General features: G+C 48.9%; 1 protein-coding gene across 3 annotated transcripts in view; it reads left to right on the top strand.

The window, feature by feature from the left end:
- Positions 1-24,994, top strand: part of SPTB (spectrin beta, erythrocytic) — a 129,369-nt gene that overhangs the window by 72,324 nt on the left and 32,051 nt on the right. For all 3 annotated transcript variants that reach the window (XR_003969577.1, XM_030319306.1, XM_030319307.2), the window contains exons 3-16: positions 6,167-6,318; positions 7,555-7,728; positions 8,719-8,810; positions 9,206-9,286; positions 9,607-9,722; positions 10,170-10,282; positions 11,097-11,284; positions 12,936-13,053; positions 13,679-13,837; positions 14,574-14,876; positions 15,614-15,764; positions 16,366-17,236; positions 18,328-18,465; positions 23,921-24,677. Coding sequence is in view for 2 of the 3 variants with exons in the window: in XM_030319306.1 (XP_030175166.1) it covers positions 6,167-6,318; positions 7,555-7,728; positions 8,719-8,810; positions 9,206-9,286; positions 9,607-9,722; positions 10,170-10,282; positions 11,097-11,284; positions 12,936-13,053; positions 13,679-13,837; positions 14,574-14,876; positions 15,614-15,764; positions 16,366-17,236; positions 18,328-18,465; positions 23,921-24,677 (3,413 nt within the window). In the remaining variant the exon portion in view is untranslated. The remainder of the gene's footprint in view (positions 1-6,166; positions 6,319-7,554; positions 7,729-8,718; positions 8,811-9,205; positions 9,287-9,606; positions 9,723-10,169; positions 10,283-11,096; positions 11,285-12,935; positions 13,054-13,678; positions 13,838-14,573; positions 14,877-15,613; positions 15,765-16,365; positions 17,237-18,327; positions 18,466-23,920; positions 24,678-24,994) is intronic.

Below are 24,994 nucleotides of genomic sequence, written 5' to 3'. Positions count from 1 at the left end.
ACTTTTTGTTCACATACATATGTCCATTTTGCTATTAGATTGTTGGTCTTTTTCCTCATTAATTTGTGTATGTTCTTTATATCCTAAGGGAATTGGCTCTTTGAAAGATGTGAGTTACAAATATCCTTTGTCATTTGTGTGACTTTGCTTGTGGTATTCTAACCCACACAAAATTTTTTTTTAATTTTAATTCATAGGAGCAGAAATTTTGACTGAAGTTTTTTTTTAATGTAGTTGAAATTTCAATCTTTTATTTTCTACCTTTTGAATTTTGTGTCCTATTTAGGAGGACTTTTTCTACACCAGCATCATTAGAAAACAAAAACAAAAGCATTCAACCATGATTGGTTTTGGTATTTTTAGGATTTAATTTTTACATTTTCAGTTTTTATCTGAATGAAATTATCATGGAATGTTAGGTATAAATATAAGTTAATTTTTCCTGGATGGCATCTAATTTTTTCCACACCGCTTACCCAATAATCCTTTTTTTCCCCTTTCTATTTGAAATAACTACCTTTATCAGTTATCAAGTGCCTCTCTGTGCTTGGGACTACTTCTGTTCCATCGATATGTCTTTTCATATGCTAGTAGCACATAGTTTTATCATTGTACCTTTATATTGTGCTTTATTATCTGATACAAAAAATGCCTGGGAAGGTCTGTTACTCTTCTTTTTGGGATTTTCCTAGCTATTTGTTTTTCCAATGCATTTTCTCATAGCTTCTCTAGTTTCCCCCCAAATTTAAGTTATATAATTTAAATATATTTAAAATAATATTCAATATGTAAATGAATTTAGAGTAAACTTGTTATGCCCAGAATTCGTGATCCCCAAAGACCACCAGGGAGCCGAGTCCGATGCAAAAGCAAAAGAGCCTTTATTCGAGCTAGCTCAAGCTCAGTCCCCTACCTGCACGGACGCAGCGGTGAGATACCAGGGAGAGAGAGAGAGTTTCAAAAGCACAAAGGTTTTATAGGGGTCTAGGGGCAGCTGATTGGCTGGGGAAGGGGCGTGGCCTCGGCCGATTGGCTGGGGAAGGGTCAGAGTCCTGCCATGCAGGTCGCTGGGCGTGTTTTGATCAGGAAGCTTGAATGGGTGAGCGGGAGGTCACTCAAAGGGAGGAGGCGTGGTCTAGGTGAAGTACACAGAACAAGGTGGAGCCGGCGGCGTAGTCCCGCCTTTCAAACTGACATCTTTATGATATTGAGTTTTCCTAGTCAAGACTTGGATGTGCCTTGCCACCTGTTCAAATCTTTTGTGCACCTCAGGAGACTTTTTTTTTTAATTTAAAAAAAATTTTCCTTTTAACGTTTTATTTATTTTTGAGACAGAGAGAGACAGCATGAACGGGGGAGGGGCAGAGAGAGAGGGAGACACAGGATCGGAAGCAGGCTCCAGGCTCTGAGCCATCGGCCCAGAGCCCGATGCGGGGCTCGAACTCACGGACCTTGAGATCGTGACGTGAGCTGAAATCAGACGCTTAACCGACTGAGCCACCCAGGCGCCCCCTCAGGAGACTTTTAAAAAGGTGTTCTTGGGGCACCTGGGTGGCTCAGTCGGTTAAATGTCTGACTTTGGCTCAGGTCACGATCTCACAGTTGGTGAGTTCAAGCCCCTCATCAGGCTCTGTGCTGACAGCAAGAAGCCTGCTTTGGATCCTCTGTCTCCCTCTCTCTTTGCCCCTCCTCTGCTTGTTCGTGTTCTCTTGCTCGCTCGCAAAAATAAATAAGCATTTTTTAAAATGGGGCACATATTGTGAATCCCTTTAAAAATATATAAAGGTGTTTCTTTATGTAAATTTTCACATTTCATTTTAAGCTGAAACACTTTTTTTATTATTATTATCATTGAGGGCCTTACAAACTAGTAATTCAGGAAATGAACCTCCTATACCTTCAGTGGTTTCTTTTGCTTTTAGGATTAAATCTAAACTTCTTGGCCTTTCTTTCAAGGCTTTCCATATTCGGTTTTAAAACCTATTTTCCACACATTTTCTTCTTTTTTTTTTAATGTTTATTTTTGAGAGAGAGAGAGCAGATGAGCATGAGCAGGAGAGAGGCAGGAGGGTGGGGAGCGGGGAGACAGAGGATCTGAAAGCGGGCTCTGTGCTGACAGCAGAGAGCCCAACACAGGGCTTGAACTCAGGAACTGTGAGCTCATGACCTGAGCCAAAGTCAGACACTTAACCAACTGAACCACCCAGGCACCCCTCACACATTTTCTTCTCACCTGTAGCTACTCAGCAGCCCCTGAACAAGCTCCATCCTTCCATGTCTCTCTGGGAATATCTCTCTTCCTCCTCTCTTCCTGGCTCCCCTCCTCCTCTACCTGTCCAAAGAGGTTTTCTTTATGAGAACCCCCCTTGCCTACTCCAGTTAGAAATGACTTCTCTCCCCTTTGGCCCATGACCATTTACTGTATGTGCCATTTATCTGGTAACTAATCCAGTGTCACCTTGTGACAGCTTTTATATGTTCATTTTAAAATGAACTGTCCTTAGGTGCCTGGGTGGCTCAGTCAGTTAAGCGTCCAACTTGGCTCAGGTCACGATCTCACAGTTCGTGAGTTCAAGCTCCACATTGGGCTTTGTGCTGACAGCTTGGAGCCTGGAGCCTGCTTCGGATTCTGTGTCTCCCTCTCTGTTCCTCCCCCACTGGCACTCTGTCTCTCTGTCTCTTTCTCTCTCTCTTATAAATAAAGATTAAAAAACTTTTTTAACTAAAAAAATAGTAGTAGTAGTGACAATAAGAGTGATGGTAACATTTAGGCTAGCTTTCTGTGTGCCAGGTACTATAAACTCATTTATTAGTGGACAAATATTTGAGTCCGTGTTTTGTGGGTCTGTTTGACCTCAAACCAAACCTTGGAAAGGGAAGGTAAATGAAAGATCACCCAGTCACAGTATCCAGACACTTGGTCTAGCCAGCTGGTCAGAGAAGGTGAGTTTTCTAGGAGAAGCCCTGACATGTAGGAAGGACTGAAGATGGTCCCATCCTGGGAGGGAAAGGGAGAGGAAGAACAGACAGGAATGGAGGGCCCTACCCTTGAGGGCAGCAAAGGCACAAGGGTTTTCTGAGGCTCTGGTGGCTTTGAGTCAGACCATGCTGGTAGACTTGTTCCCTTTCCTGCACTGGAAGGGTTAGGGATCTGGAAATGAGGTCTGGCCCCTAGCCAGCCCTTGCTGAGGACTCCTTTCCACAGAGGGTCCATGCAAGATGGCCCAGGCCCCCTGGGGACAGCAGGCCCAATACATGGCCACTGCCCCAGCCTGTCCACACCACCGGGGTTCCCAGCCCAGCTGGCCCTGGGCCACCCGCCTCTCCTGTACTTGGAAGGCTCCTGATGGGCGCCGGGGGCATGCTGGGAGTAAATTTGCCGAGCGTGCCGACGTGGAGCAGCCAGAGCAAAACAGCTAACGGAAGTTAATCCCCACTCCTGGGCTTTCTCTCCTTATGATCATCATTAGCCTCTCAGAATCCTTCCCATGTCTCAACACTGCAGAGTGTTTCAGGGTGCTGGTGATTCTGGGCAATTTCACCCCAGTCTTCAAGTAAAAAGCAGCCAAGAAGCTGCCTGCCTGAGCTCTAAACCTGTGGCTCCAACATTTTGGGGTCTACGAGGCTTCATCTGTGTGTTGAAAACTGGGGAGACCTAAGGGTAATTTGTGATATATCTGTTCCAATATATGTGCCAGCCCAGCAGCCGAGAATTAAATCCCATGTCCCCAGCTAAAAGCACTTCCTCACCCTTCGCCAACCACAAATAAATGGGTCTCGTTACCCATGTGATGAAATTTTGGGATTCTTAAAAACAGGAAAAGGAGAAATGAAGAAAGGACTTAAGTTTTTTGACACACTTCTCTCTAAGGGGGCTAAAAATTTTAGCCCTTGCTCAAAGCTCCATCAGTTAGAAGAGCTAGCCCCTTAAAGAACAGCTCTGGTTTAGGGGCACCTGGGTGGCTTAGTTGGTTAAGCATCTCATTCCGGCTCAGGTCATGATCTCATGGGTTCGTGGGTCCAAGCCCTGTATCGGGCTCTGCTGATAGTTCAGAGCCTGGAGCCTGCTTCGGATTCTATGTCTCCTCCTCTCTCTGCCCCTCCCTTGCTCGTGCTCTCTCTCTTTCTGTCTCTCAAAAGTGAAGAAACATCAAAAAGTTAAAAACAGAACAGTTCTGGTTTCTAGGGAAGGCATCACGGGGTCATGGCGGGTTCTGTTGAGCCCAAACATGCCCCAGAATAAATGCAATTGCTTCTTGTCCAATATATCTTTGAAACTTTAGTTACATTTTACTGAACAGTCCTTGAAATCAGGAAAGTGGTTTAACTTGCCAGCAAAAGAGTAAGGAGGGTTTTTTCACCTGAAACTTTGCCCAGTGGCCTGGTATGAATGGATGCCATTTTAATTTTTTATTTATCTGAGACTCATAGAATCAGTAGTAGTATCTTTCTTCTTCATGGAAGTCTTATTTAGATGGCTGCCATTGAATTCTTCATATAGGACTCCAGAGCCCATCTTATTTATAGCAGAGTATGTCTGCTTCAAGGAAGGGGCTGTCTTTCCTGTCCTTGATTCCCCATCTCCCCCAGAGCCTGGCACCTAGTGGTTGTGCAGTAAACATTGGCTGGATGAATGAATAAGTGAATAATGTGTCTGAGTTCCTCACACTAAAATAGCAGTGCGATAGGAAGGAATTTGATGCTGTGAGCCTCCAGAACCGCCAAAATTATACCCTTGAGGCCGTGCTGGCGGGGCTTCTCTTTTTGTTGTTGTTAAATCAGGTACTTAATAATTTAAAAGGCCAACCTTTCCACGGTTTGGGCTCAGCAGAGCGGACATTGAGCCTGCCCCCAGGGGCTGACATCTCTCCTGGCTAGGCTGCTCTGAGTTGCCTTGGCTGTGCCCAACCCCCACGCACCCTCCCCAGGCTTCCTCTGCAACTGTCAGACCAGCCAGCTCCTGCACCGAAACGCCCGAAGCCTGTGGTCACAAACTGTTCACTAGGGACAACAACAAGGGTACACCCTCCTTCCCTTTTCTCCCCCTTTCTCTTTTCTTCCACTCTTCTGTCTTCCGCTCCTCCCCCATTCTTTGTGCTATCCCAGCTTCTCTCTCTCCAGCATCTTGTTCAAGGCTCCCAGCCATAACTGTGCAGGTTACCAGAATCTGGTTTACAGAGGTGCCAAGAGGTACCTCTCCTGAACTGGTGCAGCGAGAAGCCTGGTTAGGGCTGATGCTGATTTCGAGTAGGGATGTCTGTCAGCTTCTCAGGTCTGAAGAGGGAGAACCTCTGCCTGGTATGCTGGGGGTGAGAGAGGCAGCATAATGCAATGGACGGCCCCCAACCCAAACCTCCTGTATGCCTAAACTTGTGCGGATCATACATTCCAACTTGCCTTGCTCACCATTCTTCTCTGCCTGCCAGGAGCTTCTTCAGGGCAGGCAGTTGGTTTTGCTTTTATGTATTATCAGGCCTAGCATGAGCCTCCACCAACGGGAGCTGAGTAAATGTGCACTCAATACAGTACAGCTCTGGAATATCTACCGTGTAGCGGGCGCTAGGCCTTCGGGTTATAGAAGTGAACCAGATAGACAGACAGACTTTGCTTGCAGGAGAGACAGGCTTTCAACTCCTATGAATGTGAAGCAAGACCTAAATGAGAAATGTATATGCAGGGGGTGGGGCACACAAGGGGAGGCCTAACCCCAGCAAGGGGTTGGCAAAAGCTTTCTGGACAAATAGGAGTTAGGTGGAGGGGGTGGGGTGGAGTGGAAGGGCCAGAGAGACCATTCTAGGCAGGGAATGTTTGTTGGATGGGTAGACAGGTGAACCTGGCGTTGAAATCTGAGTTTACTGGTACAAAGGGACAGAGCATTCTGCCAGGCACAGGAAAACAGGTGGCTGAATTAGGCATGCCTAGCCACTGGGCATAGAATGTGGTAGTAGAAGTAATCTCTTCATTGCCCCAGTCCATGGATCCATGTTGCCCAAAGGCTACACTCTGACCGCCAATGTTCCTAGGAAAGGGATGAAATAGGTACCTCAGCCTCCTCTACCAGGGATCAGGGGACCCTGGGATTAAGAAATCCCCTCAGCCCTATGTCACATTGCACACTGACACTGTCACCCCGGGCACCTCACCCAAGGCTCTTCTCCCCACTCAGATGAGCGGGAAGTGGTTCAGAAGAAGACCTTCACAAAATGGGTGAACTCAAACCTGGCTCGTGTGCCCTGTCGCATCACTGACCTCTACAAGGATCTGCGGGATGGACGGATGCTCATCAAGCTCCTGGAGGTGCTCTCTGGAGAGATACTGGTAAAGCCCCTTTCTGTGTCGTGGCCTCTTTCCCTGCACCATGTGGTTGTGCCGTGTCCCCTCTTCAGGAAAGGCATGGTCTGTGGGTATCTCCAATTCTCATGGCCTTCCAAGGTTTCTCCTTATTCTTTTGGGAGGTTTCATTGCTTACTGATATGAGATGTCCATGTGGCTTCCTGAGTTCTCTGACCTCTACTCAGAATTCATTGCCTAATGGCCACTCCTACCTCTTCATGCTTCTCCCAGAAGCCATGCAGAGCTCTTGACTTTGTCCACGTGGGGCCTGAGCATCTGTCGCTGGCCTGCAGTGGACCTACCATCTGTTGCCTCATGCAGGCTAAGATGGGTTATTACCCAGTTGGAGAAATTTGTATCCTTCTTGGAACCCAGAAGAAAGCATGGAAGATATTTTCCTGTGTGTTCTGTCACTCTTACAAGTGGAAATTTATTACATGTCCTCTCAGTTGTAACCCACCTGGCAGTAATGTTGTCTCTGAGGGAGAACCAGATGAAGGTTTGTGTTTTGTTCAGTGACTTCCATTATGACCTTGGGCCTATTAGTCAGGATCTTCTTTGCCTTGTTTCCCCCATGGATAAAATGATACCTGTGCCTGATGAAGCACTAAGATCCTTGGGGTTTGAACGAAAAGGTACCACATTCTTCTGTTGCCTTTTCAACTCCAGGCTGCTGCCTTTTACACTGTATTGAAAGCCCACTAGAAAGAGTTACCACTGGGAACCCTTCACATGATGTGGTTACTCCTCAGGGGTGGTCCCCTTAAGTTTTGGCTGGGGCCATTCAGGGATGGAGGAGGAGGCTGGATGCTGGAATAGACCCTGTTGTATCAATCACCAAACAGAAAGCCACTCTTATCACCAACCAACAGTAAATAGTTCTTAGAAATGTGCCTGGCACATAGTAAGTGCTCAATTAACTATCTGTTGTATTACTGCTCTTGAATGTCATTTATTACATACTCAGAAGGCTTTGTTCAGAGCCTGGAACTGTACCGACACAGCCCAATTGCAGAGCTCTGGATGCTCAAGGAAGGGGGAGCCTCTGAACTTTGCTGAAAGGATGGGGTTGAAAAGTGGCAAGCAGTGAGCATGAGGGTTGGAGTTTGGCCAGGAGGGTGGAGGGTGGATGCTGATGGCAGGAACTGGTCTAGGCTGCAGCCACCTCTGGGGGTGACCGTGAGGTCCCTCCGTGCCCATGGGGCCAATGCTGTCCTTCAGCCAAAGCCCACGAAGGGGAAGATGCGCATCCACTGCCTGGAGAATGTGGACAAAGCCCTGCAGTTCCTCAAGGAGCAGCGTGTGCACCTGGAAAACATGGGCTCCCATGACATCGTGGATGGCAACCACCGCCTGGTCCTGGGCCTCATCTGGACCATCATCCTTCGCTTCCAGGTGGGTTCCAAGGAGGCAGAGGGAGTGGAGGGAGCCTTAAGGGGCCAGATAGGGCTTAGGAATCTTATAAAATGGTGAATGAAGTGCGAGTATGCACATTCTGGGAGGCTAGAAACCTGTCTTGTGGGACAACGTTTATAGGAAGAAGGGACCGTCCTCTACATTGCCTTGTCACTGAAGCTCAAGGTGAGCTGTTCAGTCAACAGTGTAGTCTTTTGAGGGAGAAGATGGAAACTAGTAGCTGGGCAGATATCTGACCACAAGATCTGCTTTTGTCCCCTTCCCCCCACATGTGTAACTTTTTGGTTTTTCTTAAATAGTTTGATTCACAAGTTGCGAAAACAATACAGAAGATCTCTTTTATGTTTTTCAATCAGAAACTTTTCTCTTCCCACCCTGAAATTCAAGGTTCATTATCTGTAAGGAAGTTGAGAAAGTGCAAGGGAAGGAAAGCAGGGCCTTCCACATGCTGGCTTGGGGACAGAAAGAATCTAGTCCTGAGGCAGGGAAGGCAGGGAGGAAGAAGACAGCACACAATTCCCAGACTGAAGAGCTCATCCAAGGGGTCTTGGATATCCCACTTCACTCTCTGTCGGTGCTTATAGTTAAGCAGTAATAATGGCAGAATTGGGGAGAATGAAAGGTAAGAGGAGCTACTAATCAAACATACAGTCCCTTTCAATATTCATGTTGTTCCGTGCAGGGCACTGTTACTCAGAGGAGGATTTGGGGTATCTTGTTTATTCTCAGTACCCCATTAGTCATCAGGTTAGAGCTGTCTCCTCCAACATGAGGAAGCCATCCCCGTCCTGTGCAGCTGACTAAGGCAGAGAAACGGGCCACTGGGATGCAGGGCCTTAAGCTGTGGTGTTGCTGCAGGGCTGACAATGCAGATGGGTGGCTAAGAAGGAAGAAAGAGGGAGGGAGAGAAGGAAGGCACAGAACCAGATGCAAATCTAATTCCTCCCTCTCTTGTTCCTGCACCCCTAGATTCAGGACATTGTTGTCCAAACAATGGAAGGTCGTGAGACACGCTCAGCCAAGGATGCATTGCTATTATGGTGTCAGATGAAGACAGCAGGGTATGCCCTGGGAATCAGTTCATTACTACATTCCCCACCACGCCCTTACTTCCCCCAAGTACTGCCATACCCAGGGAACATCACCCAGAACTGTAGCAGCATTGGGGTAACCGACGCAAAATTTATCCTGACCTGATTCTTAGAGGCCTGAAATTCAGCATTCCTTTCCAGAGTTGCCTGGGCTGGACTCTGTCTGGGGTCTGTTGGGTGTGTGTGTCTCTTGGGCCCCCCTTATGGAGGAGCCTCTTCTTGTGACTTAACCGCTGTCTGTTGTTGAAGGGGCTCAAGAAGGGATGGATACATTTCTCTCTTGTGTATTAGTTTGTCGGTGTAGACACTTTTTGAGATCCCCAAAGAATCAATTTCTTAGGTCTTATTGTTTCTTTTGGATGCAGCTACCCCCAGGTCAATGTGACCAACTTCACCTCCAGCTGGAAGGATGGCCTGGCCTTTAACGCTCTGATACACAAACACCGGTAAGGGGGAGGAGAGGGCTGTGGAAATGACACCAAACACCTGGGCTGTTTGGATACATTTTACTCAACATGTAGGTTCCTGTTCAAGCTTCCCTGGAATGTTCTCTCCACTGGGTCTTCTCTCACCCTCAGCATCCCTGCCTCCCTGAAATTCAGTCATGCCCACTGCCCCCTCCCCTTGTACTAGTGTTCACAGCTGGCCCCCTCCTGCTCCTGTCTCCTTTGACTTCTGCCCAGCATCCTTGCTTTGTGCTGGGGCAGCTCTCTTGGTGGGGGATGCCACGGCCACTCCCCTTTTAACAGCCTGGCCTTGTCCCCAGGCCTGACCTGATCGACTTTGATAAGCTGAAGGACTCCAATGCACGACACAACCTTGAGCATGCGTTTGATGTGGCTGAGCGTCAGCTGGGCATCATCCCACTCCTCGACCCTGAAGGTGAGCTACACCTGCTCCAGTCCTCTGCTGCAGTGATGGGCAATGATGGGAGCCAGTGCTCAGGCTGGAGGGAGCCCCAAACTGGCAGGGCACCTGGAGGAGTCTAGGCCTGGTGCTGGGCCAGGCGTGGACACAGCGAGGGGACAGTGGCTGGGCCAGGGCTCTGCTCCGGGCCTGCTCTTCAGATCCAAGGTGGTTCCACACATTTGTCTGGCCCAACTGGGGGCCCACTTGTAGTCTTTGGATCCTTCTTTTTACTTCTTTCATCATTTTTGGTCCTAATATGGATTTGATCCTCTCGCTAAAATTGCAAACACTTATTCTTTCATTCTCACCCCTCTGTTTGTCACTTGGGTCCTGTAGTTGAATTTTATGCTATAGGAACAGGGAGATAAGCCCTCTGAGCCTGACATTTGGGTTCTGAGAGCACACCCTTTCCTCTTGCAGATGTCTTCACAGAAAACCCTGATGAAAAATCCATTATTACCTATGTGGTGGCATTTTACCACTATTTCTCCAAGATGAAGGTGCTGGCAGTGGAGGGCAAGCGTGTCGGCAAGGTACAAAGCCGTTTCATAACCAGAGTGTCCCCCGTTTCCCTGTTTGTCACACCGAGATGCTTCTTTTCTACTCTAAGAGCTTTGTGTATAGGCCCTGGCTGCAGTGGGGGGGTTATAGATCACTCCCCACCAACTTCCTCTGAAGCCAAACATTGCCAAGTTAATGGCTCCCAAGCTGAATTCCAAAGCAATTTGATGGTCTGTCCTGAAAGATGTCCTAGCCTGCAGCTCTGAGCCCATCTTCCACCGGCACACCCAGATCTCATGAACATTTCCACAGGAACACGATGGGCTTTTATTTATTAGTTTATTGTGGTTCTGGGCCTCTTAGCTCCTGTGGTATATCAGGATCCCATCACACTGTATGGACCCTCATGCCAGATTCCTTTCCCCTGCTGGTCCACAGCTCCCCAAGGGCAGAGACCATTTCTCATTCTTCTTGTGTGTCTGGCATTTAGCGAAGACAGTGCCTCTAGAAACCCTGGATTCCTAATAATGCATTTTAAAATAAACAAGACCTTGGTCTTTCTAGTAGCTGCTGTCCTGGCACAGCAAGCTTTACTAGTGTTTTACAGGGTCAGGGGTAGGGTGGAGCTGCCCCTGAGCCCTAGCACAGCTAGCTTCTTACTAATGTTTCCAGTCTACTCTCAGTCCATTCCTCCTGCCTTAGCAGTGCTGTTGGGCTCAGGGAACAAACCCAACATGGAACATTCCAGTTTTGGAGAAGAGGACCACCTTCATTGTGGTCCCCATTGGTGGCCTCATTGATGTCATTGTTCTTCTGATAAGGATAAGTAATAAAGTGGTTCCCTAGGTAATTGACCATGCCATTGAGACTGAGAAGATGATTGAAAAGTACAGTGGGCTGGCCTCTGACCTGCTCACCTGGATTGAGCAGACCATCACTGTCCTGAACAGCCGCAAGTTTGCCAACTCCCTGACAGGCGTCCAGCAACAACTCCAGGCCTTCAGCACCTACCGCACCGTGGAGAAGCCACCCAAGTAAGGGCCTTGGCACTTGGAGGGTGGGCATCAGTGCTAAGAAACTGCCAAGGTAGAGCCAGTCTCTGAGCCTTGAGAAGTGTATCCAGGAGGTATATCCTAGAAACTAGAGAGCTTCACATCTGTCATCTACTTCATCCCCACCCTGCCTCCCTGCTCCCAAGCCATCAGCCTGTAGGAAATGGGCACTGATGAGTAACCCTTAACTTATAGCCAAAGAAAGTACTTTCCCAGATCCCTGAAGGGGAGCAGGAGTGAAATCCCAGACTTCTGAGTCTCTTCAAAGAACCTGTGCTGGAATGTTCCTCTCCTCTGTGCACTGAGCCATGCTTTTGCTATCTGGTAATGACTTCTATATTCTCAGCCCCAGAGCTCTCTGTGTGGGGTCCTGTTGGTCGTCAGGTACATCCTGTTTCTCTCTCATCTGTCACTGCTCATCAACACAGCATTTAGCCTGCCTCTTGAGACCCCTGCTTCACCCCAGTGTGTGCAGGGCCTGTGCACATGTGTGCGTACATAGGCACAAACAGAACCATACGTGCACATACAGACACACCCATAAAAACATGCATGCAGGTACGCACAGACACGGGGGCATTCCATCTCACCTGCTGTTAGCTGGTCCAGCTCTTCTGAAACAGATTTCTAGCTCACTGGTGGTGCCCTCCCCCTCACCTCCCACACTCTTCATTCATGACTCTCAAACAGAGAAAGATGAGACATGGAGTCTAGAATGTACTGTAAACAAGCATCTGGTTTCTGGCCTGACACTAACCCACTTTTAAAGTCCTAAATCCAGTACAGATAACATCCCCTGTGCATCTACCAGGCAGTGCACCACAGGGGTGCTGTCTCTTGGCTGAGCAGATGGTGCTCTGGGCTATAGCCCTCTTGAAGTGACTGAGTGGTCAGCTCTGTCAGGCTTGCCTCAGGGTAGGGACCTTGTTTATAGCCAGTCTTCGACTGCTACGTGGAGGATGCAGAAGTAGGTAGATACTTGTGTACATACGGAAATGTGAAAGTACCCAGTTACCTTGAGCTTAGACCTTTGGTTCCAGACATTCGCCCCGCTGTCAGTTCTCATCTCCTATACCTATTACCACCCTGGAGCCCAGTCTTTCCTCCCCACTCAGATGCATCTGGCCTTTAGGACTTGTCCAGAGGGCTGGTTCATTAGTACTCAAGTGAAAGTTGCTCTCAGTACAATATGTTCTTACATGGATAATGAGGCTTCTAAGGTTTATTTGGCTCACTCAGTAAAAAGCTGACTAAAGAGCTAGTCAGAAGCCTTCATCATTTCAGAACAGGGAAGAGTTTTTTTGTGTCAATTGGTAAAGCTTGGTATCTGCAGGAATTATTGGAATACTCCAGTTAGCCATTCCCCTGTGGAAGCAAATGATAAGCAAACACTGTGGTGGCTGTTGTGTTTTTTCTGGTTTGTGTTATAAAGACTCAACCCCAAGCAGATCACAGTTGGTGAGTATGATAGATTTCTTAACAGGTAAGTAAACCTACACATCCTCTTTACTTTTTGTTTTTAAGGAAAACATGCTTTGCTATCCCAGCTCCAAGATGCCAGTGTTCCATTTTGACTTCAGCAAAAAATATGGGGACCTCGACACTATTTTCCCTACCTCTGTTTTCTCAACAGGTTTCAGGAGAAGGGTAATCTGGAAGTCCTACTGTTTACCATCCAGTCCCGGATGAGAGCCAACAATCAGAAAGTGTATACACCTCACGATGGGAAACTAGTGTCTGACATCAACCGGGTATGGCGGTGTTTTTGTTACACATTGCCAGTGGTTTGACTGAGTTTCTGATAAGGGCACAGGGAATGGTTACTGGGCAGGATTAAACCAAGCCACCTTCTGTAGTGTTATTAACTGCACATGCTGGCTGTTTGGGAATGCTCTCTGAACCTCGTTCTGAGAGGTCCGACTCCACTCACACTGTCCATTAATTCAGCCCCCTGTTCAGATGCCCAGAGTCCATTCTTGGAGCCAGTTTTATAGCTTAGTTTCTCTGACTATGGGATGAATATGAACTAATTAGAAGGGAAATGCTTTCTGGTACTTCAGAGGTTTGGAGGCTTAGCATCACTTGGACGTCCTAACAGAATGAAAGTAGCCATTTAGTCAGTGAGAATTTACTGAGCACCCACAGAGGCGAGTAACATTATATTAGGCCAAGAGTCTAAGGCAGGTTTAGTGGAGGAAGGAACTGGGAGGTCAGGACCAGTGCTCCCCAAGTCTTTGGTAGCCAAAAGATGGACTGAACTTTAATCTAGGCTCTGCTTAGATTCCTGAAATCACTCCGTGTCGGGTGAAAGAGACAGAACCCTCAAACCTAGGTGTTCCCCTATGCCCCAAGAGTTCTCCTGTGTCCCTCACACAGGCCTGGGAAAGCCTGGAGGAAGCTGAGTATCGGCGGGAGCTGGCCCTGAGGGAGGAGCTCATTCGACAGGAGAAGCTGGAGCAGTTGGCCCGACGCTTTGACAGAAAGGCCGCCATGAGAGAGACGTGGCTCAATGAAAACCAGCGCCTCGTGGCTCAGGTAGTGGGGGACACACTGGGGATGGCAGGAGGCAGAAGCTTTCCAGAGCCCCAGCAGTGAGCTGGGCTGGAGCCCCAGCTGGCCTCTCAGTGGCAGTGGGATAAGCCTCTCCACAGGCCTTGCGGCCCTGCTCCCCATGACTGGGTAAATCAGCATTCACGTTTGAGGAAGAACTCTCCGTGGACTCTGACCTCTAGGATCACGTCATATTTCACTAGCCAAAAATTGACCCCAGGGCTGATTCTCCATAAGAGCATCTGTTCCTTTCCATTTAGAGCTTGGACTCAAATGTCCAGGAAGGGGAAAGCCAGCATTCTGAGAGAATTGGAGAGTGTGCGTGCATCCTAGATAGCATGGGAGTGAGCCATCTGTTTACAGCTGCATGGCTTCCAAGTGAGAAGCAGCCCCTTCCTGCCCAGAATCGGGCAGGTCCATTCAAGGCAGGGCAGTGAGTGCCAGCAGGCTGCAAAAGGGCTTGGTCAGTCACTTAGACACGGCATACCCACGTGTATGGCACAGTGAATAAAATTATGAGCTTCTTTTAAAGGCTCTTGTAAGACATTTAGTCTTTGGAACTTGGCTTTGATAAGATAGGCTGAGAAAAACAGCAGAATGCACCCCTCGGACGGGCTTTCCCATCCAGCAGTTGTTCTGAAGGGACCCGCCATTTCTCTGTGCTTGGGGACTGGCCAAGGGGAGCCTGACTGAGCCACCTGCTTTCCTCCGCACGGGACAGGACAACTTTGGGTATGACCTGGCAGCCGTGGAGGCCGCCAAGAAGAAGCATGAAGCCATCGAGACCGACACAGCTGCTTACGAGGAGCGGGTGAGGGCCCTGGAGGACCTGGCCCAGGAGCTAGAGAAGGAGAATTACCATGACCAGAAGCGCATCACTGCCCGCAAGGACAACATCCTGCGCCTGTGGAACTATCTGCAGGAGCTGCTGAGGGCCCGGCGCCAGCGACTGGAGACAACCCTGGCCCTGCAGAAGCTCTTCCAGGACATGCTGCACAGCATTGACTGGATGGATGAGATCAAGGTGAGCCCCGGAGGCTGTCCATCCCCCACCGCCTCCCACCCCTCCCCACCAGCCCTACCTCAGCACTGGCCCTGCAGTTAGCTGTGCTTCCTTAGATGCCTCCCAGCCGAACATGCCTCTGGCCCAAAATGGAGAAACTGAGGCAGTATGGTGTCTGGCTGCATCCACCTATCAACTGCTTGTCTCCCTCTGCTCCAGACAAGTCACCAACCCAGGTCCACTGTATTTCGGGTGATCAAAACATCTTGGGTTTATGGTAGCACAGGTGCCAACCTACAGGACCTAGAAGTGATAGACATGAATCAGGAGCTTGGAGAATCCGGCCCCAACTAATCCCAGTTTGAGTCTGGTTAGAATCCAGACTTCCCAGCATAGGAGCAACCAAGAAGTCTGACTCTCCTCTCCCTCCACTGCAGTGGGTCTCGCTGAGGATGCACATCAGACCAACCATGGAGCTTTCTAAAAATACACATGCCCAGGCCCCAAACCTTGAGACAGATGCAGGAGATCGAGTGTGGGGCTTGAGCTTCTGAAAAACGTTCCATGCATGATTCTGAAAGGCACTCCCACTAGGAAGTCCTCTATAGCTTCCATGCTGAGCAGCAAGCATCTTCCAGCTGCATCTGACTCCCAGGCCCCCATACCATGGATGCTTCCTTTGGAGGGGTCTCTTCTCCTAGCAGGTATGTGACTTCACCTCTCCTTTTCCCCTCTACCCGGTCTGTCCTCTTTGCCAGGCTCACCTCTTGTCTGCTGAGTTTGGGAAGCATTTGTTGGAGGTCGAGGACTTGCTACAGAAGCACAAGTTGATGGAAGCTGACATCGCCATCCAAGGGGACAAAGTGAAGGCCATCACTGCGGCCACCCTGCAGTTCACTGAGGGGAAAGGTGAGGCCACGGATGTCTCCCTGTTGAGATCTCTGAAGCCAGAGCCCTATGCTCTGGCCCAGCGTTCTAGCACCTCAACTTGGATAAATCCTCCAGCTTTAGAATTCTGCTTCTTTCATCAACTAAGGTGCAAAAGAGAAGCTTGAAGGAGAGCAAAATTCTCCAGATAGCAGGCAACTGCTTCAGTAATCTAGAATCAGAAGGTGTTCCTAAGCACCAATAAGGCATCATCTGCCTTCCATTCACTCTGCTAGTTCAAGATACAGCAGAGACCATTTAGAATTATAGCTTTGGGTCTTAAAGATCCTGATGCCTCCTTGAAGAATCATCTTGAAATCTGTGCCTGGGCCTTTTAAAAAAGAATTTCGTGTTACGCGTTTCTACCAAGAGCCGACCCACCTTATTCCTGAATTGTTAATGGGAACTAATTATAAAGAACTTGGCCTGTCCTCTGAGCAACTGGGAACTCTGTGTCCACTTCCAAAGCCCCAGTGAGATGGCAGGTTCTAGATTGTGTGGTTCTAGCCTGGCAACTGATCCAAGGCTTGCCCACAAACAAAACCCTTACCTCTTTTGCCTTCCCTTCTTTCATTCCTCCCAGGATACCAGCCTTGCGACCCCCAGGTTATCCAGGACCGTATCAGTCACCTGGAGCAGTGCTTTGAGGAGCTGAGCAACATGGCAGCTGGACGGAAGGCCCAGTTGGAGCAGTCCAAACGGCTCTGGAAGTTCTTCTGGGAGATGGACGAGGCCGAGAGCTGGATCAAGGAGAAGGAGCAGATCTACTCTTCCCTGGACTATGGCAAAGACCTGACGAGTGTGCTCATCCTTCAGCGCAAGCACAAGGCCTTTGAGGATGAGCTCCGAGGGCTGGACACCCACCTGGAGCAGATCTTCCAGGAGGCAGAGGGCATGGTCGCACGTAAGCAATTTGGGCACCCACAGATTGAGGCCCGAATCAAGGAGGTGTCTGCACAGTGGGACCAGCTGAAGGAGCTGGCTGCATTTCGCAAGAAGAACCTCCAGGATGCTGAGAACTTCTTCCAGTTCCAGGGTGATGCTGACGACCTAAAGGCCTGGCTGCAAGATGCCCACCGGCTGCTCTCAGGTGAAGACGTGGGACAGGATGAGGGGGCCACACGGGCCCTGGGGAAGAAGCATAAGGACTTCCTGGAGGAGCTGGAGGAGAGCCACGGGGTGATGGAACATCTGGAACAGCAGGCCCAGGACTTCCCCCAAGAGTTTCGGGATTCCCCAGATGTGACCAACCGGCTGCAGGCCCTTCGGGAGCTCTACCAGCAGGTGGTGGCCCAGGCAGACCTGCGTCGGCAGAGGCTGCAGGATGCCCTGGACCTGTATACGGTGTTTGGGGAGACAGATGCCTGTGAGCTGTGGATGGGTGAGAAGGAAAAGTGGCTGGCCCAGATGGAAATCCCAGACACACTGGAGGACCTGGAGGTCGCACAGCACAGGTCAGAGCCTGGCTTTCTCTCCCTCAGCTCCCCGCACTATGGCCCTGCACTGTAGGAACAACCTCTAGATCAGGAGAGCTCTCTCTGAGAGGGGACGGGATACCCTTAATTGCTCAGGCCATGCACCAGAGTCATGGGTTTTAATCAGGCTCTGTGGCTTTGGGTACTTTGCCCCCTGGGGCCTTCCTTAAAATAACACAGGGGATCTTTCTAGTCCAGTTATTCAATTACTTTTCGGCCACAGCAGTCTTTGTTCAAATGAATTGTATATAGAACCTCTGACATATAACACAGAGGAAAGTAGAACTGTTTGGTTAAGGGGGAGGTGAGAAGTCGGAGCCTCACCACCTCTAGCTCTCTATGGCAGTCACTAAGCCACAGAGCCCCAAATGGCCACAGGGACCAGTTTGCAAACTACTGGTCTGTAAGGCCACTCTCCTGTCCAGTATTCTGATTCTATCTGCACTCGGGCATGGGGGAGCATGCCCCCAGTCTGGACGGCACTCCAAGTGTCTTAAGTACAGAACTAGAGAGTTGAGGAGAGGTCACTCCCTAGAGTGTGCTGGGGTGGGCCCAGGGTGCTGGAGAGACCTGGTCTCTTATCCCAGAAGGGTCAGCTTGCATAACTACACCCTGCCCCCAGAGGCTCTCCCTTCTCCTACCCGGGGACAGAGCACCTGGCTGGGGAGGGTATCCTTCAGGTGAAGGTATCAAGGCCAGTGGAATTAGGGCCAAAGAGTAGCAGCTGTGGCAGTGGAGACACGGCAGGTGTTCTTTGAGGTGATCAACCCCACCCCCACCCCAACATACACACCTCTTCTTTCCCCTCTGCCTCTCCATTGAGCCAATGGCCTATGTGGTAAGCAACCAGCTGTTTACTAGCCTGGTCCAAGAAATGCCAAACTATGAAATTGGACCCATGAATCAGAAAATAGAGTCTGTCAGCATTACTTTTTCCTTTCTGCCCCCTTACCCGGTCACATGTATTTAGGAGATGGAAGGAGAAAGGAGAGTTCCAGGTTCCAGAGACAGGGCAGTAGGCCAAGTGCCCAGGCTGCCTCCCCAGTCCTCATCTTCTCTGTCCCTATCAGGTTTGACATCCTGGACCAGGAGATGAAGACGTTGATGATACAGATTGACGGCGTGAACCTTGCTGCCAACAGCCTGGTAGACAGCAGCCACCCTCGAAGTGGGGAAGTGAAGCAGTACCAGGACCACCTGAACAGCAGGTGGGGTGTGGGTAGGGTTGGGGGCTGAGGGCATCTTCTCTGGGCCACTGACACACCCTTGGGGTATGGCCCCAAAGTCAGGATTCCTGCTAGGCACTGTTGGGTTTGTACCCTCAGAGCTCCTGTCTTTCTCAGTCACAGTCTTCTTCTGACCATGGACTGTAGCAACAAGGGGTGAACAGCGCTGCACTCACCACACAGGGTGGGCTGTATCCTGTTTGATGGAGGAAACGTTCTGAGCGCACTTGTAGTTAGAATCAGGCCATAAGGCACTCATGCCACATTTCCCCAGACATTCGTAGGCAGGAAAAATTGCTTTCTGAGAGCTCTTAAGTACTGTCCATAAAAGAGAGCTCCTGCCTGTGCCAAAATGCAGCATCGATAATGAGGCTGGCTTGAATGAGCAGGAGAATTAGCAGGAAGCCTTGAGCTCGCTTTGTGGCTGGAACAAAAAACAGCCCCTAAGGAACCTTTAGAGAGGGGGTGCTTTCTGTCCAAGGCATAATTGCCATGAGTTCCTCAAGGATCTCTGAGGATAGCACACGCCTGTGTTCCCCTTTGTTACCTTGGGCCCTGCAGACACAATACCACATGTTTACCACCTCCCTGTTGCCCCAGTTCCTTTCCCCACACTTATGTCGGGGCTTTGCTCTGCCTGAAGCAATCTGGGAGGTGGAGTTAGGTAAGACCCCGTTGTGCTAAAAAAAAAAAAAAAAAAAGGCTCAGCCTAATAGAGACTCTGGTGGGGGCCCAGTGGGAGGCGGAGGGTGACAGGGATACTTCAGAGTCACTAGAACAGGACCGATTATGTCAGCATCTAATGACAGAGACTGAGGTCAGGAGATTCCTCTGTAATGTGAAGTTTGTGCAGAGGAGGAAGATGACTTTTTGATCTTCTTTAGGCTTGGACATAATGAAGGTGTGTGTGTGTGAGAGTGTGTGTGTGTGTGTGTGTGTGTGTGTGTGTGTGAGAGAGAGAGAGTGTGTGTACAAGTGTGTGTGTGTGTGTGTGTGCGCGCGTGCGTGCAAGACAGGAAGAACTTGTCAGTTATGTATCTGTTGCCTTCATGAGAATGATCTTCATAAATCCTGAAGCTGTGAACCATCCTAAGTGAAATACGTCAAGGCACTTGCCATCCTTAGGTGAGAGAAAACCTGAGGTGTGAAATGGTAAGATGGTTTTCTCGTTAAATCTGAGAGTTGAAACGTACCTGTGAAGTCATCTAATCTGGCTGACTACTCCAGACCACTGTTCTTGTACAGACACTTACAGGGGTGGGTAGCTCACCCCTTCACCATGCAGCCCACCCCATTTGGAGGCAACTCCCTTGGTTAGAAGGTCTGACCTCCTAGTGAATGGAAATCTCCTTCCTTGAAATTTGTAGACCTTGGTTCTGGCCCTGCCCTTTAGAGAAATAAAAACTTATTATGAGTCTTCTTTCACGTGATAGCTCTTCAAATATGTATTTTTTAAATAACTGTGATTCTTCGCCTCTGCCCACAGCCTACCCCCATGCCACTGCCATTCTCCCTACCAGAGAGCATTCTCGTCCAACTCTACATTCCAAATCAGGCCCATCCTTTAGACCAGTTCAGGTGCCTCTTTTTCCCAGTGTCCAAGATGAAAACCGTTCTTTCCCTCCTTTGTACTGGTTCAGAACTTTATAGTCTACCTTCCATTATAATTACTTTTATCCTGAAGAACTTTCCTGCTAGACTAGAAGCAAATGAAGAGCAGTATCTTTACTGCCCACAGTGCTTTGAGCACCAAGCATATAGTTGAGCTTTCCTCTGTTTGGAATATTCTCTTTCCAAATATCCACTTGGCCACTACTAGGAGTTTATCCAAAGGATACAGGAGTGCTGATGCATAGGGGCACATGTACCCCAATGTTTATAACAGCCCTGTCAATAATAGCCAAATTATGGAAAAAGCCCAAATATCCATCAACTGATGAATGGCTAAAGAAGATGTGGTTTATATATACAATGGAATGCTACTTGGCAATGAGAAAGAATGAAATCATGCCATTTGTAACAACATGGATGGAACTGGAGGGTATTATGCTAAGTGAAATAAGTCAGAGAAAGATATCCTATGTTTTCACTCATATGTGGAGTTTGAGAAACTTAACAGAAGACCAGGGGGAAGGGAAAGGGGGAAAAATAGTTTCAAACAGAGAGTGAGGCAAACCATAAGAGACTCTTAAATACAGAGAATAAATTGAGGGTTGAAGGGGGTGGGGGGAGGGGAAAATAGGTGATGGGTATTGAGGAGGGCACTTGTTGGAATGAGCACTGGGTGTTGTATGCAAGTTATGAATCATGGGAATCTACTCCCAAAACCAAGAGCACATTGTATACTCTGTATGTTAGCTAACTTGACAATAAATTATATTTAGAAAAAAATAAGTAACAGGATGCCTGGGTGGCTCAGTTGGTTGAGTGTCCGACTTTGGCTCAGGTCATGATCTCACGGTTTGTGGGTTTGAGCTGTGCTTCGGGATCTGTGCTGAAAGCTCAGAGCTTGGAGCCTGCTTCAGATTCTGTGTCTCCCTCTCTCTCTGCCCCTCCCCCACTTGTACTCTGTCTCTGTCTCTCGAAAATAAATAACAAAAACATTAACAAAAAAATTATTTTAAGAAAATGAATGTTAAAAAAATAAAAAAGTAAAGAATAAAATGACAAGAAATATGCAAAGTGAATGTGAAGGAAGCGGAACAAAACTTGAAAAGGAAGAGAAGTATGCCATATTCTTTGATAGAAGGACTTACCATGATAATGTCAAAACAAAGCCTTATGTATTTAAGGCCCGAAAATCCACATATGCGCGCGCGCGCGCGCACACACACACGGCTTACTCCCTTATATTATTCAGACTCAGCTTATTGGAACAGCCTTCACTGACCACCCAGTTGAAAACATCACTACCTACTTCCTACCCAGCCCCGCTGCCTCTATCTCATTATGTTGCTTTACTTTTTCATTGTACCTATCACCACTTGATGAATTATGGACTTACTTATCTGTCTCTGCTCATTCAAATGAGAGCAAGTACTTTGCTTTGTTCATTGCTACGTCCCTAGAGCCTAGAACAGTGCCTGGCAAAAGGCACATGACAGTTGCATGATAAATATTTAGTGAATGAGTGAACGGGGACACAACTGAAATCTCTTCTGCCAGGCTTGGCCCATATGAGTCATTCAAGCACTTACTGAATAAGTGATTACCTTCATACACTGTATACATTCCATTTTTTTTTAATGTTTATTTTTGAGAGAGAAAGCGAGAGCGAGCTGGGGAGGGGCAGAGAGGAAGACACAGAATCTGAGGCAGACTCCAGGCTCTGAGCTGTCAGCACAGAGCATAGTGTGGGGCTCAAACCATGAACCACAAGATCATGACCTGAGCCAAAGTTGGAGGCTTAATGGACTGAGCCATCTACACACCCCAATTCCATTTTTTTTTTTTTAATGATCTTGGCCCAGGACCAAACCTGAACTTCTGACTGGCCTCACCAGGGCTGACTGGAGTGGTTCTGTCAGCTTCTTCCATCTTAGAGACAGTGCAGCAGGAGCAACTAGACTTAATTCCCAGCCCATCCTCTCTGTGGTCTCTGCTGGTGGCTGTGGTGAGGCCACACCAGGAAAGGCCTAGAAAATCACCACAGAGCTTCTTGCATGGAGGCACAGAATTTCCCAGGAATCAGGGACTTCTCTGTCTAGGAGAGAAACTGCAAAATCTTTGGGCTCTTGCTCTTCTCTGTCCTGGTATTCCCAGTTCCTCCTAGCCTATCTCCCACTTCTCTTTGCAGACCTCTCACCCCTCTTTAGCAGCTGTTGTCACACCTTGGGAGTACCCACCTTGCCCTCTCCCCAGGCCATTTGCCTAGTTGCTCAGCCTCCTTCCCCCAGGTTCTGAGGGTACAAAGAGGAGTAAGATACTCAGGACCCAATCCTTAGATCAGTACAGTGGTGGTGCTGGAGAGCTGCTCATTGAGATTCAACTCTGATGTCCACCACAAAACCTGCCCCCATCACCCTCACAGTGTCCTTAGTTCTCTCTGCCTGGTGTACATAGTACTTTATACCAGTTATTTTGTGAGCTTGTCTTAATTTCTCTCTAAATCATACACTCCATAAGGTGAATTCTGACTATGACTATGTTCTCCCAACAGCTAACATAATACTTATTATACCCTGTGGGTATTCAAGAAAGATGAGCTCAGCAAATGAGCACTCAGCACACTCTTAAGTGCTTCCATATTACTTACTTATTACATATTACTCAGAATGAGTAAACTTGGGTCCAAGGAAAGGGTCTCTGGTGGCCTCGGCCCATGCTGATGCCCAGCTCTTTAGAAGAAGCTTACTGGGAGCTGCAGACCAACCCCAGGTTCCAGAACATCTGCCAGACCTTTGCGTATTTCCCATTTTCATTCTGGCAGTGCATCTTAAGGTCAAGATTATATTATCCATTTCTCAATTATAATCCCAGTTTCTCCCTTCCTCTTCCTCCTCCTCCTCCATAAGGCCACTTTTATTTTCTTTTTAGAGAGAGAGAGAGAGAGAGAGAGAGAGAGAGAGAGAGAGAGTGTGTGTGTGTGTGTGTGTGTGTAGGAGAAGGGGAGAGGAAGAGGGGAGAGAGAATCTTAAGCATGCTCCATGCCCAGCATGGAGCCTGACTCAGCATGGACCCTGGGATCATGGCCTGAGCTGAAATCAAGAGTCAGATGTTCAACTGACCGAGCCACCCAAGCACCCCAGGCCTCTTTTCTTTTAGAAACAAGGTGACCTTTGGGGCACCTGGGTGGCTCAGTCGGTTAAGCGGCCGACTTCGGCTCAGGTCATGATCTCGCGGTCCGTGATTTCGAGCCCCGTGTCAGGCTCTGTGCTGACAGCTCAGAGCCTGGAGACTGTTTCAGATTCTGTGTCTCCCTCTCTCTGACCCTCCCCCATTCATGCTCTGTCTCTCTCTGTCTCAAAAACAAATAAACATTAAAAAAAAAAAAAAGTAACAAGGTGACCTTTTTAGGCCTTGGGCACTGTGAACATGGTCTTAGGCATCTGTATGGTTCCTTTAGGGCCACTGGCACCTTGTGTCCTGAAATTGCCTTTAAGTTGATGAATGTAAGGTTTCTAATTATTTTCAGCATTTCAAAAAATCTGGGCAGGTTATATGTTTGCCCAGAATTCAACTACATAACCAAACTAAGCGTCATGGTCTCGTTCCTTAACTTCTGGTTGGAATCTCGCCTCCTCCTGATGGAAATATCCGATTGGCAGTCTGTATTATCTTGGGTAAAATTGGATAAATGAATTTTACTCATCACAGTTTGTTGGGTAGATGATTTTCTTTGGTGTGCAAGATCTATGGAGAGAGACTGCCGGGAATCTGGGTAGGGATGCGCTGTGGGAAGGGTTAAGGAAGTGGGTTTCTGTGTCCCCCTTGGCAGGTGGCTGGCATTCCAGACAGTAGTGTCAGAGCGGCGGGAGGCAGTAAACTCAGCCCTCCGGGTGCGTAACTATTGTGTGGACTGTGAAGAGACTAGCAAGTGGATTGAGGACAAGATGCACGTGGTACGGTCCACAAAGGACCTGGGCCAGGACCTGGCAGGCGTCATTGCCATCCAGCGGAAGCTGTCGGGGTTGGAGCGCGACGTGGCCGCCATCCAGGCCCGCGTGGGTGCCCTGGAGCGTGAGTCGCAGCAGCTGATGGCATCTCACCCTGAGCAGAGAGAGGACATTGGCCAGCGGCAGGCATGTGTGGAGCAGCTGTGGAAGGACCTGCAGGAAGCCCTCCAGGAGCAGGAAGCCTCGCTGGGTGAAGCCAGCCAGCTGCAGGCCTTCCTGCAGAATCTAGATGACTTCCAGTCCTGGCTGTCCATGGCCCAGAAGGCCGTGGCCTCTGAGGACATGCCCGAGTCCCTCCCGGAGGCCGAGCAGCTCCTTCAGCAGCATGCGGCCATCAAGGACGAGATTGATGGGCACCAAGAGAGCTACCAGCATGTCAGGGTATCCGGAGAGAATGTGATCCGTGATCAGACGGACCCAGAGTATCTGCTTCTGGGCCAGAGGCTGGAGGGCCTGGATGCGGGCTGGGATGCCCTGTGCCGGATGTGGGAGAGCCGCAACCACTCGCTCGCCCAGTGCCTTGGCTTCCAGGAGTTCCAGAGAGATGCCAAGCAAGCTGAAGCCATCCTCAGCAATCAGGTAGAGGGAGGCATTCGGGATTGGGAAGTGGGGTTATCTCTCAGGGCAACAGCACTGGTGAGTCTGTGAATGTTCTCAGAGAACAAATTTTGGGGGACTCTCTCTGGCCAACTGGGGGGAAATCCTCTTTGTTCCTTATCATGTGCCTTTTCCAGCCCTGTGTCCTAAACTTTGCCTTCTTCTTGGGTCAGTTACAGGCTGGAGTTGTAAATTTTCCCCTGAGCCATTACCCTTCTATGTGGCTTTAGGCACACTGTTCCTCGGGTGCCGGGGGCCAAGCCTGGGGTTCCTCTTCCTTGCACAACTCCAGCAGGTCA

The sequence above is a fragment of the Lynx canadensis genome, chromosome B3 (assembly GCF_007474595.2).
Source record: "Lynx canadensis isolate LIC74 chromosome B3, mLynCan4.pri.v2, whole genome shotgun sequence".
NCBI classification, from domain to species: domain Eukaryota; kingdom Metazoa; phylum Chordata; class Mammalia; order Carnivora; family Felidae; genus Lynx; species Lynx canadensis.
This window is presented reverse-complemented; position numbering and strand designations above follow the sequence as displayed.